At 34.9% G+C, this 15,652-nt stretch overlaps 1 protein-coding gene across 50 annotated transcripts in view; it reads right to left on the bottom strand.

The window, feature by feature from the left end:
* The window catches only part of Rims2 (regulating synaptic membrane exocytosis 2), a 520,587-nt gene that overhangs the window by 217,534 nt on the left and 287,401 nt on the right, over positions 1-15,652 (bottom strand). For 26 of the 50 annotated variants that reach the window (XM_087555439.1, XM_087555422.1, XM_087555424.1 and 23 more), the window contains 3 exons: positions 11,354-11,484; positions 4,712-4,883; positions 2,364-2,517 (listed from right to left, as the gene is read on the bottom strand). In XM_087555439.1, the coding sequence (XP_087411565.1) occupies positions 2,364-2,517; positions 4,712-4,883; positions 11,354-11,484 (457 nt within the window). 50 annotated transcript variants of the gene reach the window in all.

The following is a 15,652-nucleotide window of genomic DNA, read 5'->3' as shown; positions in this document are numbered from 1 at the left end:
GAGCAGTTATATCAGATTCCAAATAAAAGGCAGACATCTTCTAGGCAGACATCTTCTACCCTCTCTTTCTCTTCTGTCTCCTGTCCCTTCCCCTTGTCATATTCTCCCATTAAATCTCTCCATGTGGTACCGTGTTGGCTTGGTGTGCTTTATCCGGGCGCAGGTCGATATTTAAACAACAACATCATCAATATTTTAATGTCCCAGTAAAGTAACTCCAACCTGCAGCCATCACACAATGAAGCACCAGGGAAACTACCTTGCTCAGACCTGGCTTCAGATAACCACTGTAACTTGGGACACTTCAGTGAAGATCAATGTAGATAAAATTCTCAGGGTATTTTTGAATGCTATTCTTTTTTGACTTTCTAAGACCTCTGTTAAGAGGACCGGTAGGTATGTCAGCATCATTTACACTTTTTTTGTAACTCTGAATGTAACTCTGTCCCAGTTGGTGAAAGAGTTATACCTCTACCTAATTAGTGTGTCTGGGGCAGTTATAGCATCAAGCCCCACAAGGTCGACACGTACTTAATGTTCTTGTGTTTAAAGTGAGGAAGATGTCAAAGAAAGTTAAATGGAAAAATATAACAAAATAAAGCCAAAATGCAGATGGATATCTTAACTAAAATCTATAAGAAATTTAAGTATATATATACAAATTACCAGAGTTCTGTCAGAAAGAACTTAAAGAATTACAAAGCATGGACTGGGAGTAAACATGGAAGAATTTAGTTTCAGGATTGAAATCCTCAAACATATCCATAACTGCGAACAACAACAGAAGCAGGGAGAGAAGAGACTCTGTCTATAAAAAAGGGCACGCTGGCCGACATCCGCATTAAGTTAGATGAATTAGTACACAGGGAGACACATTAATCATCTTCATGTCATAACCAACTGTCCTACTCCACAATCTAAGGAGAATGTACATAGATTATACATAGATTATAGTTGCCAGAAGAATAGACAATTTCATTGTGATAATGTAACTTTTCCAACAAAGTCGGTTGTAATAGCAGTTACCAATAGGAATATGTGAGGGTTTATGGTTTCAGAGGGTTAATAAAGAACTATGAAAATTATTTTAAATTAGTTTTATCTGAATATCTGATATTGTGCTAGTGGAAATAAAATTCTAGTTATTAGAGAGAATTATTTTTTAGAAAGATGAAGCTCATTCCTTGGGCTTTCCTGTGACTCTCAGAGGACCAATCTTAATTTTATACATATTCAACACTTTTAGATTTCTAATTTAGTCCAATTCATCAAAAGGAGGTGATATGTCTGGAAAAAAGTTGTGACCATCAAGCATACCTCTCATTACCAACAAGTAACAACATGGTTTGTTGCTTTTAACTGGATACTTATGAAATCTCACCAATGCCAGTCAGCTAACACCTGACAGAAATGTCAGGAAACAAGAACCCTGTGACCATATAAAAAGAATACAGCTCACGCATGATAGTGAGAGAAAAAGCCTTCATCTCATGTCTCTACCACTTATTTGTCAGAAAAGCACAACTAATGGGGTGGAAGACAAGCCGAGTGCGGCATTTTCAGTCTATGAGAGTGTTATTAAATTATACAAAGCTAATGTAGAATGGCCTGACACAGTTGCTAGTAATTAAAACAAGAACAATTGTACTGGTTTGTATTTGATCAATCCAGTATGTGTGCATGCGTGTGTCTGTGAACATATGGATGTGTTATATGTTTATATGCACATATATGGATGGGTACTGAGGAAATGTGCACACGTGTTATCTACACTGCTCTGAAACAAGGTTTTTCACTGAACCCGGTGCTCACCAGAAGGGCTAGGGCGGCTCTTCAGTGAACCGCAGGAATCTGCCTGTGCTGGCTTTCACAACGTGGAACTCTGAGTGTGTACGAGCTGCTCACGTGCTTGCTAGGATAGAAATCAGGCCCCTCTGGCTGCGGAGCACAGTGCTGACAGCCAGTCCCCAGGCACTAGATCTAAGAATCTTTACTAATATATGATGAGGTACTATGCTTTAAGCATCTCCATCACTTACATGACATCACTTACAGTTACATGACCAAGCTTTATTGTATTAGCTATCTCATTTCTACTTTAAGTCTCTAAATACTTACACCTTCAAAAGGTTGTATGTATTTGATGTTATATCATATAATATGCGACTGGAATGATTTTAATATTGTTCATATGCATGCCTTTAACCCGATGTTACTGTTTTAAACTATTAAAAACCATAATAGTAGCCATGAAAACACTAACAAACACTCATTAGCAATTATAATGCTGTTTTCACTCTGTCAGATGTACAATCATGATTAGAAACATTCAATGAATGTATGATAAAGTTTGCAAAACTTACTTTGCAACCTGCGTGTTGGGCTCTCTCCATGCAGCTGTCTCCGTGGCATATATGGAGAAGGGTGAGGGAGTGGCAATGAGGAGACATCATGGGTCTGAAGTTTGTACCAGTGTGGTTCATCATCTAACAGAGCTGTTTCCAATTCAATTAAAATCTACAAACCAAAGACACAAAGCCGTTACACCAATAAAAATGAAATCTCTTCAATAGCCTATGACTTTTACAATATTATCAGAGTAATTCTATTTACAACAAAGTAGTGGATTTAATGTTGCCAAATTGTCAGCAATGTTTTGACAGTAATTAAATGAGAAACAATTTTTTTAATGTTTTAGTGAATTTATACTTTCAATAGCTACATTTCTATACAGACCTTGACCAATCAAGTCAATATTAAATTTGTAATATATTATGCAAAATAAATAGCAATTTTTATTTTTAAGCTGACTGTGATAACTGATATTATTTTTATTTTCAAAATCAAAAGCATTTTAATTTACAGGTCCTAGTATAATAATTTCATAATAATTGATAAATGAGAAGAAAAATTAATTAACAACCAACCATGCCACATTATTTATATCTACTACGAATAAAAAATGACTATTTTTGTCATTTAGAAAAGGATTCTAAAGCTAAAAATAGGTAAAAATGACTTAAGGTCAGATAAGCTTGTTAGTAACAGATAAAATGAAGCTTTCTTCCTTAAAACTCGATGCGTACTGAACCATACCACTGACAGTTCAAACCAGAACCTCACATCATTAGCTCCATATATACTAGCTAATAATGTATGGCTGTTGGGTGTCATTTAAAAACAAACCGGAAAAGACAAGAATTGGAGCTTGACATGTATCATATCATCCTATGGATGGTATAATATGATTTTTTAATTATAAGAGAAATCAATTTGTAGAAATGATTTTCTGTTTCCCTTGAGATTATTATGCAAGTATGACAGAGCTTGTGCATATCTTGTAGGTCTACCATGCGAGGATAAAGTGGTCAATTACAAATTATCATGCCATTTGGCTACAAGTAAACAGGCAAACACTGTTATTTTACTAGGTCTAAATGTCCCCTGTACATTTTCAATATTAGAGGCACTATGATGTCATGTTAACACATACTATACTTATTTAATCCTTCTACTAAATTTGAGCTACATATTAACATTATTTACACTTGGCTAAAGAGGGAGACTGATGCAGGACAGATGAACTTGCTGGATGCAGGGCTAGAAAGTGAGAGTACCAGAAGTGCAGAGAGGCCAATGGCTAGAGTCATTGTTCCCAAGAACCGCGTGATCCTTCTATCCAAATGATTACTAGGTCTGTAACTCTTTAACTCACGTCATTCAGTTCATATTTCTTTCTTTTATTTTATCCATGCCATTCTCCTTTCACATAACCAGGAAAAGTGGGTAGACTAAAAAAAAGATTTCATGAAGCAAATGACTGATTTTTCTTACTATCATATGCAAACAGAGAGTGTCTTCATCTCTCATCCCTCTTCTGTTTGTTCTCCACATTACAACTGGAAACATTTTTCTCTACTCACAATTTAGACAAACTTTGTTGAAAACTTTCACTGGTTCCCATTATTCGTAGGGTTTAACCAAGTAGGGAACATGCTCCGCTGTCCTTTTAACCTTGAAGCGTCATGTCCTCCCTGCAAAGTTGAGGGAGCTGCCCCAACTCATAAACCTGATGCCTTGTTATTCTCTCTGCAGAAATCTCAGTCTCCTTCACTGTACAAATCCTTGTGAAAACTTCTTGTGATGACTTTAGTCCAGCACAGCAATTATACGTCCCTACTACATTCTCCTCATCACAGCAATGTCTGAATCCACCATGAGATACAAATTCTTGAGGTAAACCCATAGAAAAAATGCCCAATACATTATATATGTTACATAATAATCAAGGAATAAAATAACAAAAAGCTAAAAGCACTCGACAAGGCAACAGTGTGTGTGTCAAGTGCAAGTCACACCTTCTCATCCTGTATTAGGAGTCTTCCCCAGCCCTTTGTTATCATGGGGTTCTGCTTGCTTGGGTCTTGGCTTTTGGTCTTGAGACTGAGCTTCACCGTGCTGGCCTCATTGCACCTAAATTGTTGACTCAAAGGATCAGCTTTCCTAGGAGCTGATATCATAGGCCTATGTCACTGCTTACACACCAGCTTCACTAAGAATCTTAAAACACTGTTTTCTTTATTATTGCTAAGCTTTATCTTAAAGCAGTGAATTCCTTCTGCTGAATTAAGCCATTTAACCTTGTGACTCTACCGGAAGCAGTAAACAACAAAATGGACTAAGGCAGTCAGCCTTAACTACTCGCAGGTACCTCTCCTAGGAATTCACTTTCTTCCTCTCGAACTCGAGCTTGATCCCAAAGGGTGATTTCGAGCATTCGTTCCCGGAATTCTCTTCGGTGAACAGGAGAATAAATGAAAGTCTGGTTCCATTTGGGTTCCAAAGTTTTCTTGACTGTTTTTGTTCTTCTCTTGTTTTTATCACTATTTTAATAAAAAGAAAATATGCAAACTTACATGCAAGGTTTTTACTCATATTTTATCAATTTAAAAATTTCTCAGGAAAAAAGTCAAGTAAGGTTTAAACTTCCTACCAAATTATGAAATATCATGCTGTGACTTAATCAGAGTAACAGCTCAAACAAACCTCTTAAGCTGCAGAAAGTTAATTGGAAAAAGAAAATACATAAATTGCAATTTTCCTTCATGAAAGCAGGTAAGCAGCAATTGTAATATATATTTTTATATTTATAACCAGCAATTGTAAAATATATTTTAAGAACTTTTAAGAAGTGCTATTTGCTTTTGTGACAAAGGAAAAAGAAAAAGAAAAAAAAGAAAAAACTCCAAAATATATTTTTAAAGACACAAAAATACTGATTTTTTTGTAAGGTAGCCAAAATAATGTTAGATGGAAATAGAGGATAATTATCTTGACAGGTGGGACTTATAGCTAGGAGGCTTTCATACTTACTTGGATGGACTATCTGTAGTTAGGAAATATTTTTAACTGCATACACATCATTTATATGTACATTGTACTTATAAATTACATACATGTCTTCTTATGTTATTAGCTACGTTAAAATATATTTTAACATATAATTTAACATTAATATACATTTTAAAATAGAAGATTAAAGATTAAAAGTATAGAATTGACTCTAATTAGAACTAAAAAGTGAAGGACATGAAGTCATAAATCATTAGTTTAATTGAAGATATGAAAGGCAAAGGTCTTACATTAAAAAGGAATCCCTATAACTTTGGTTGGCCTAGCCTCCATGTCAAGTATGCTTCATCCCAGGGATGAAAGGTTGGTTCAATATATGAAAGTCCATTAACATAATCCACTATATAAACAAACTCAAAGAAAAAAAATCACATGATCATCTCCTTAGATGCAGAAAAAACATTTGACAAAATGCAACACCCTTCATGTTAAAAGTATTGGAGAGATCAGATTAGGCCCATACCTAAACATGATAAAAGCAATTTACTGCAAACCAACAGCCAATATCAAATTAAATGAAGAGATACTTGAAGCAATACCCCTAAAATCAGGGACAAGACAAGGATGCCCACTCTCCCCATATCTATTCAATATAGTACTCCAATGCTAGCTAGAACAATAAGACAACAAAAAGAGATAAAGGGGATTAAAACTGGCAAAGAAGAAATACAGGTATCACTATTTGCAGATGATATGACATATATTATACATAATCAAACCCAAAAATTCTACCAGAGAACTTCTCCAGCCTATAAACAACTTCAGCAATGTGGCCAGATATAAAATTAACTGAAATAAATCAGTAACCTTCATTTATACAAATGATAAACAGGCTGAAAAAGAAATTAGGGAAACAATTTCCTTTACAATAGCCACAAATAATATAAAATATCTTAGGGTAACTCTAACCAAACAAGTGAAAGATCTGTATAACAATGACTTCAAGTCTCTCAAGGAAGAAATCAGAGCAGAAAATGGCGAGATCTCCCATGCTCATAGATTGACAGAATTAACATAGTAAAAATAGCCAGACTACCATAGGCAATCTAGAGATTCAATACAATCCCCATCAAAATTCCAACACTCTTCAAAGGCATGGGAAAAGCAATTCTCAAATTCATCTGGAAAGGCAAAAAATCCAGAATAGGGAAAACAATTCTTAACAATAAAAGAACGGCTGGGGGAAATACCATTCCTGGAATTAAAAAAAAAAAACCTGCCTGGTATTGGTACAGAGATAGACAGGTTGATTAATGGAATAGAACTGAAGACCAAGAAATAAAACCACACACTTACAGACACTTGATCTTTAACAAGGAAGATGAAAAACTACAATGGAAAAAAGAAAGCATCTTCAATAAATACTCTCATTGTCTGTCTGTATGTAGAAAAATGAAAATAAACCCATATTTGTCACTTTGCACAAAGCTCAAGTCCAAGTGGATCAAGGACCTCAACATAAAACCAGATACACTGAATGTAATAGAAGAGGAAGTGGGAAAGAGCCTTGAACTCATTGGTACAGGGAGAAACTTCCCAAACAGAACTCCAATGGCTCATGCTCTAAGATCAAGAATTGATAAACAGGACCTCATGAAACTGGAAAACTTCTATAAAGTAAAGGACACTGTCAATAAGACAAATCAGCAACCTACAGATTGGGAAAACATCTTCACTAACCCCACATCCAATAGAGGGCGAACATTCACAATACATAAAGAACTCAAGAAGCTTACCACCAAAACACCAAATAACCCAATCAAAAACTGGGATATAGAACTAAACACAAAATTCACAACAGAGGAATCTCAAATGGCCGAGAAACACCTAAAGAAATGTTCAAAGTTCTTAGTGATCAGGGAAATGCAAATCAATGCAACCCTGAGATTCCACCTCACACCAGTCAGAATGGCTAAGATCAAAACCTCAGGTGACAACACATGCTGGCAAGTATGTGGAGAAAGAACAACACTCCTCCATTGCTGGTGGGAGTGCAAACTTGTAGATTGTAGAACCACTCTGGAAATTAATTTGGAGGTTCCTCAGAAAATTGGAAATAGACCTACCTAAAGACCCAGCAATACTTGGGAGTATACACAAAAGACGCCCCACCATGCTGCAGGAGCACATGTTCCACTATGATCATAGTGGCATTATTTGTGATAGCCAGAAGCAGGACAGAAGAATAGATACAGAAAATGTGGTTCATATACCCAATGGAATAACAGTCAGCTATTAAGAATAAGGGCATCTTGAGTTTTGCAGGCAAATGTATGGAATTAGAAAATATCATCCTAAGGGGGGTAACTCTCCCAAAAGATGTGCACGGTTTGTACTCACTAATAAGTGGAATATTAGCCAAAAAAAATACAAAATACCCAAGACACAGTTTATAGAACTCAAAAAGCTCAACAATGCAAAGGACCCAAATGAGGATGCCTCAGTACAACTTCAGAGGAATAAGAAAGCAACGATAAGGGGGGACGAACGGAGGGAGGGAGGCAGTCCCCAAGGCCTGACACCATTACTGAGGCTATGGAGTTCTCACAATAAGGGGTCTACCATGACTGCCCTCCAAAAGACCCAACAAGCATCTGAGTCTGATGCAAATATTTGCACCTAACTAATGAACAGAAGGTGCTGACCCCTCTGGATGAATTAGGGAAAAGCTGGGGGAACCTGAGGAGGAGGACAACCCTGTAAGAAGACCAGCAGTCTCAATTAACCTGGACCCCAGAGATCTCTGAGACACTGGATCACCAACCAGGCAGCATCCACCAGCTGAGATGAGACCTCCAGCACATGTACAGCAGAGGACTGCTGGATCTGGGTTCAGTCAGAGAAGATGCACCTAACCCTAAAAAGACTGGAGGCCCCTGGAAGTTTAGAGGTCTGGTGGGGAGGGAGTGGGTGGTGGGCACATCCTCATGGAGACAGGGGGAATGGTAGGGAGAATGTGGAATCGTCAGAGGGTGGACTGGGAAAGGTATAAAATTTGGAGTGTAAAAAAATAAAGCAGAAAAAAAGAAAGAAAGAATCCCTACAGTGATCAGAAACGGGACTACTTTCCGCAGTCCCTCACAAACACACATACTTTGAAATCTCCACCGTCATCTCCTCACAACTATGACTAACAACATAACAAGTAAAAAGAAATGGGTTTTTCTTTTCTTTAAATTAACTGAAATCATCAAATTGCAATCATCATATTTACTAATTGTATTTAAAAACAAATATTAATCTACGCAGTTATTTTTAAATAGGTTGCTAAAAATAAAATAAATCCATATTCTCTGCAGGCAACACAATAAACATTTGTCCAATCTAAATGAGTTTAATGTTCACTTTAGCACTTTGGGTTTCTGTTTCACTTAAAACAACAAGCAAAAGCTTGGTAATAGTACTCAAAATTTATAAAGAAAAGAAATATATTTGTGGTCATAACCAACTTTACTTCAAAATACTACCTTTACAGAACATGGTATAGAAAATGTTTTTTGACTACCATGATTGGAGCAGATATACCTTCTATACATCACTGAAGCTCTAAGAAGTCTTATCAATTAAATAGCAACTGTTATTTCATCTATTCAATGATATTTTCCTAAAAAATTGTCAGGAAAAATTAAATTAATAGTTAATGTTTATTATCTTATTCATGTTTTAAAAACTTGGTCAAAAGAAAAGAGAAAAACTAAGATGATAATGTGACTTTCTCATTATTGCACACAAAAAAAGAAAGAATTCCCTATTAAAGATTAAACTATAACACAACCCATTCAACAATGTAAGCTTGAAAAGTATTTACCTGTTCTCAAATACTTGGTATCTGACAAGTACCTCAGCTGAGAAATGACCTGAGTAAAAAGTTCTAATACTTCTCACATTCTCTGAGGTTTTAAAAAGACAAGTTAAACACTGTATTGGAATATAGAGAACAAGGTAAGGTGAGATGCCTTTATTGTAACCCTTTATTTTCTTCAAAAAAGAAGAAAAACTAGGCAAAGTAATATAAAATTAAATAATGAAACCTAATCAGGAAAAAAATCAGTACACTTTTAGACTCTTAAAAGTAGAATGTGGGACGGTGTCATGGTTCATGGGTTATGGCACAGGCTTCGTCCACGCCTGACAACCAAAATCAACGCCCCAGACTGACATAGAGCAGGTAGAGAACTAACTTTCACAAGTTTTGACTTTCATGTGAGTGCTATAGCAAGGACACAACACACACAGACACACAGACACAGACACAGACACAGACACACACACACACACACACACACAGAGAGAGAGAGAGAGAGAGAGAGAGAGAGAGAGAGAGAGAGAGAGGAAGAAATAGTATAATTTAAAAATAAAAATGTAATTTTTTAAACTATCAATTGTTGACACCTAAAGAGCTTGAGAAGAAAGGCATAGGAAAAAGGCAAAATTTGGTGTTCGTGTCAGTTTACCCCGGGTTTGTACAGCAATAAACCTCTCTGTACTAAGGACCCAAATAATGTAACTGCCAGGGTACTAGGATAATTTGGCTGTAATAGCTATAATTCAGCCACAATTTAGGTTCTATCTGGCCACTCTAATTAGGATTTTTTTTCTTTCTTATATTTCAAATTGTGTCTCTCAACAACAACAAAAAAAAAACAGTCTACATTGCAATGGTTTTTCCAAGTTAACTTCATGAAATTATATAGTAAGAAATTTCTAATAACTCTTAAGTATTGTGAAACATTAATGTATTCTGGAGCATTTGTTTTACAACTTTCAGGTTAAAATGTATCAATATCCAGTAAAATACTATTGGGAATGATCTGCTTCCTTTATCTCTTTGCTAGATTGCTCAGATGATGCTCGAACATTATAAATCTTGACTCTAGAGAGGAGAACGCAAATCTTTTTAGCCTTCCCATCCTGCAACACTGTTAGGTCAGTGTTCTAACCCTATACTTAATATACCCTATAATTAAACTCTTTGTTCACTCCCAGGTCCAGGAATCCATTCCAGGAACCCATGACCTGAAACAATGACTCTTTTCTGTTTGGAGCAATGGCTCCTTTCCAGTGAGCCAGTTCCTTTCAGGTTAGCCAATTAAATAAGGCAGTGAGATTCTCATCCAGCCAATGGGGAAAGAAATAACCACTATAAGAATTAGATTAAAACCCAAGGTTACTTCCTGTCTTGGTATTGAAGATGTGTGCAGAGCCACATGCAACCCTAGAAAAAATGATGATGATGTGAGAGACAAAGCCCTGAAAAGCAGAGACAGAGAAATGGGAAACAGGGCCCCAACATTTTCACCATGCTTGTTAGAGTCCCTTTTTTACTGATATGCCTGAAATTAAGAGTGATGGGATTACTTTTGTGGACATAATTCTCTGGCCCTAAATACCTTTAGAATCTGTGTAGTACAAAACAATTCATGACAAAAATCAAAATGCAGTCCTTGAAGGAGGTGATTTGGGACCCAGTGGTAGTTGGACAGTATAGATGACAAACACAGACGTACCAGTTAATTTTATGTAATGAAGTTATAACAAAAACAAACAAACAAACAAACGAAAATCAATATTGTCAAGAGGTAGAAAGTAAAGAAGAATATTAAAATAATTTAGTTTCTCTTCCAGCTTTGTTTATTAACAATCTACCTTAAAATTTTTATTTAAAAATAAATTTTAATAATTCTGGCATATAAAGTATATTACTTAAGAAATACAATATGCAGGTGTTTAAATTAAATATTTAGATAAAATCATATAAATGCAAAGTTTTAAAATAATCTCAAATACTTACTGTCATTTTTGGTCCATCAGAATTATTGTATTTGTAAATTTTACAAGTTATGTGACTGTTGACACAAAACAGTGAATGATACAGATCAAAACAGTCTTTGCTTTCACACTTATTTTTAAGAGCATGTATGTTTTAGTTTAAAATCCCTACCTTCTGTCTGGAAGGAAGTAAATTTTAACATAAGGATTCCTTGGCCTCCCATCTTCCCTGGAAGGGAGATCCTTTGCTCCCAAAATTGTAACTATTAACTGGTGACCAACCTTGTCAAACCATAGTTTTATCTGAAAAGCAAAAACATTAATTTATCAGCTCATAATTTACTATCAATACATTTGCATTTCCAATCATTATAATACCATCCTCTAATACTAATATTAAAAGAGATAACATTTTCCCCCAGTAAACTGTGATTTGTTCAAATAAAAGGATATACTATAATAACTTCAATGAATAAATGAATTAATTCTGATGTCTCAGTTTCATTGACACATCGCTTGGGTTTTTTGTTATCCTGATGTGATGAGTTATTAATGTACATATAATAATTACACTATTGTATTACATAATTTGTACATAATGATTCCTCTACATCTATTTTCCTTTAGGAAGCCCCACGGTTCTTCTTGTTTACCTTTGCCTTGAAAATAAGTGTTCTAAATGCAGTGTGTTAATAGCAACAAGTAAATGGTATTCAGAGGGAAGTTTCAAGCAAATGTTTGTGTCTCCACAGTAAGACAGATTTCAGAGGATATAAGAAGGCTTACTGGTAGCTTTAAAAGATTCCCTTATAATAAATGTATCTTTAAAATTTTTAGAGGCATAGTTTCTTCTTCAGTGAAGAAACACATGACATCTTTAAAATAACAAACTTTTACTTTATAATTTTAAATAAGAAAATGTATATAATGTTGCTATATCATAATTAGGGATTGGCACTTTATGTCCTCCTGCTCCTAAAGTCTTTTAACAGTTATCATCTCCTGCAACTTCAAACCTTCACCTCTAACTCAATGAGGATCTATAAAAGACCTATGTGTTAGCTAGGATACGTATCATTGCAGCCAGCTAAGAACTGAAGTGGAGGCAAACATATGTAGTTCAGATTCACACATGTGTTCATACGTGAAACATGGCAGTTCAGTTCCAGTTCTGCACTCCTCTGCACGTGTTCTAGATCAGAGGCTGACTGACTTGAGGGAGAAGAGGCAGACCAACAGACTAAAAGGGCATATGCTAGTATTTGTTGGTGCTAAAAGAGATGAGGCCTCTTGCAGAAATAAGAATAAGAGATATCTGAACTATAAAAGTAATTATTACTAGTTTTCATGTTTCATTGGTTCAAATTTTAAAGTGGTTTTACCCTTCTATTGTATAACTAGAATTGTCTACTAGCTAAGAAGTTCAAAAATAGAGCTCAAGATTTCCTAAAGCTGTGTTTAATAAATATCTGACAGTCTGCTATTATCTGGCTTATTACAAAGTTATACATTTCTAAGCTAGCCTTTTCCCTATGAATTAAACTGACATTTTAGAATTTTAAGAATCAGACCTTTAATCCGAAGGATCAAGGACCACCCCCCACGCCTGAAGAAAACAGGTCTCAGGTCTTAATACAGTGAAACAGCAGCACTGGGAAGACCAACAGAGGAGGAAAGTGACCAACCCACAGACCTAGGCTAATTGGGTTATATAAGGGATCTGATGCTACATGGGCCTCAGGGCAAAACCATGTCTCTAAGAAGAAACTAAAAAACCAGAAACTGAGCAGGGGCTGGGAACTAACTCAAAAGCTTGAAAGGAAAAATTCTTAAATTTGATTGCATAGCAACATTAGACTACAGATATAGATAAGGGTAAGAAAACACAAAGAATAAACTAGTTTTGACAAAAGCTGAGAGAAAATAAGGAAATTCAAATGTTTGATTGTTCATGGGATGAAAGAAATGTAGACAAGTGTCATAGCTTCTAAAATCTGTGATCAAACCCAGATTAATTTAGATATTCTCCACATTAATAATGGCAACGCTCATAGATTTAGTGTTTTTATCAAAATTTTATTCTTCAGATTTCCCTGTAAAGCCACATGCTATGATGTAATGCATTATCTCTTACACAAGCAGACCCTGGCATCATTGTTTTCAAACTGCTGTGACAGTATGTCAGTCCCTAAATTAATCGTCCAAACATTAGTACTAATGTTAGCAAATGAGAACCAGTCTCACTGCAGCTGAGCAAAATTGGAATTGTTCAGAAGTGCATTTAATGTTAAACATAATTTTAATTTTTATTAAAGAGTGCATTGAAGTTTTTAATAGATATCCAACCCCAAGAATATTTTATGATCTATGTTATTTATCATAGTATTAAACATGTTTTAAAAATAAATATTTAAAGCATAACTAATTATTACCCAAAATATGACAAATATAACTCACAATTCTATCAATGGCAAGCCTTATTTCCACTTATTTAATAAACATTTTAATCATTTAATTGTTTAATGTGACTATCCTTTCTTTGTAGCCCTACTCTGTATACAATTTCAATTGTGCACGACAAAACTTTAGCATCAAACATCAATATTTTATATTACATGATATTAAGTAGAATTAATATTTTAGTTATTTCAAAGTATTATTCAAAGCCAACAATTTATTTTAAAACATGCACCAAAGCAGGGAAGGCATAATACTACTTTTGAAACAACTATATTGGCATACTGGACCATATAACAATATCCTAAGGAAGAGGCAAACAACTTGTACCCACGGGATGTAAACAAGCAAAGGCAACCATCGAGTACAGGGAAATGTATAAATCATTTAGGTTATGATCTTTGCTTTTACAAGCAAATGTATAAATCATTTACATTATGATCTTCGTTTTTACAAGCAAATGTATAAATCATTTAGATTATGATCTTTGCTTTTACAAACTCCAAAAGTGAGATTCTTACTTAGTAAATGCAAAAATAAAGTATTTTAAATAAGGTACAAATATATTTGCCAATCTCAAGGAGTCATTGCTTGGAAAATGCAAGAGAATGTGGATGTGATGTGGTATAATGAACGATTTAAAGAGACAGCAACTTTTGTGTAATAAAAGAAAATATCTAGAAATTAAAATTTGCTACTTCAGTAAATGTTACAGAGATAAGTAAAAATCTACAGGAAAACTAAACTGGAATGCCACTTTGAAACCTATACATTTGAGTACTTCATTAATTTACGAAATAACAAAATTGTCTCTTTAAATTTGTATTCAATAGTCTAATCTCCATGCAGAATTTTACAAGCTGCCTTATAAAATGATTTGGAAGTCAAAGTATGGTTTAGAGCAACATACCAAAAAAAGTGTTCCTACTACGCATTTTCCAAAAACATACAAATAAGGGATAAAACACAACTTTAGTCTCTATCAGGCAGACAAAGCCTTTACCTGAACCCTAGGAACAAAAGGCGTTGTTCTTCTACTAAGGCTTTGGCTCTGGTAAGCAAAATTAAAGAAAAAAGCAATAAAACAAAACCAAAGAGGACAATACGCTGGAACTAAAAGACCAAAGGTAAAAATAAACACACAAAACTACCCCTTAAATAAGTTTCCATGACAACATATTTAAATTAAGTACTTCATTATAAAAATAAATATTTCCAAGTGCTAAAATAAACAAAAACTATTCAAAACATTCTAAAAGTTTTACAATTTATTTATTCATATTCTTAAAACATAGATAATATAATAGGAATTAAGACAGAATGTACAAGAACATAGTCAGCACTATATAATTTTAAAAAGTGACTAAAAAATAACCACCAAAACAAGAAACTTAAAACTTTACCCTTAAACACACTACAGCCCACACTATCCACGGTGCTCGGTCCCAGCATACCCACAAATACCAAATCCATCGATGGTCAAATCCTTTACGTAAAATGGCATAGTAGATGCACAAAATGTACAGGATCTCAAATGCTCTCAGTCATCTCTATTTAGTTACAATAAGAAATACAATGTAACTCCTACAAGTTGTTGGTGTACTGCTATTTAAGAAGTAATTATAAATGTCTATACCTGTTCAAAAGATTTACTAGAAAACGGCCCCACAATTGTATGTGTATGCATATGAAACCTACTGAAACAAGATTTACTAGAAAACAGAGCCACAGTTGTATGTGTGTGCACATGAACCCTACTAAACAGAGTCTAGCTGTCCATAGGTTAAGAACAGCACAGCATGGTGGAGCGGCACTGGGCCCACTGTGGTCATGTGGCTTGAGATATGGCTAACTCCCAATCATGTCTACTAACAGCACTGTGTTAGTCACTGCTTTTACTTAGACTTCTTTATTTTTCCTGAACGTTCATGGCAATGATTATTACTGGATGATATTTCCAACAACTGTGGGAAGTCACTGCTCTACTCCCTAACATGCAAGTGAAAAAGGTATA

The sequence above is a fragment of the Rattus norvegicus genome, chromosome 7 (assembly GCF_021556685.1).
Source record: "Rattus norvegicus strain SHRSP/BbbUtx chromosome 7, alternate assembly SHRSP_T2T, whole genome shotgun sequence".
Taxonomy (NCBI): domain Eukaryota; kingdom Metazoa; phylum Chordata; class Mammalia; order Rodentia; family Muridae; genus Rattus; species Rattus norvegicus.
The sequence above is the reverse complement of the archived record's forward strand: the minus strand, read 5'-3'. Positions and strand labels throughout refer to the sequence as shown.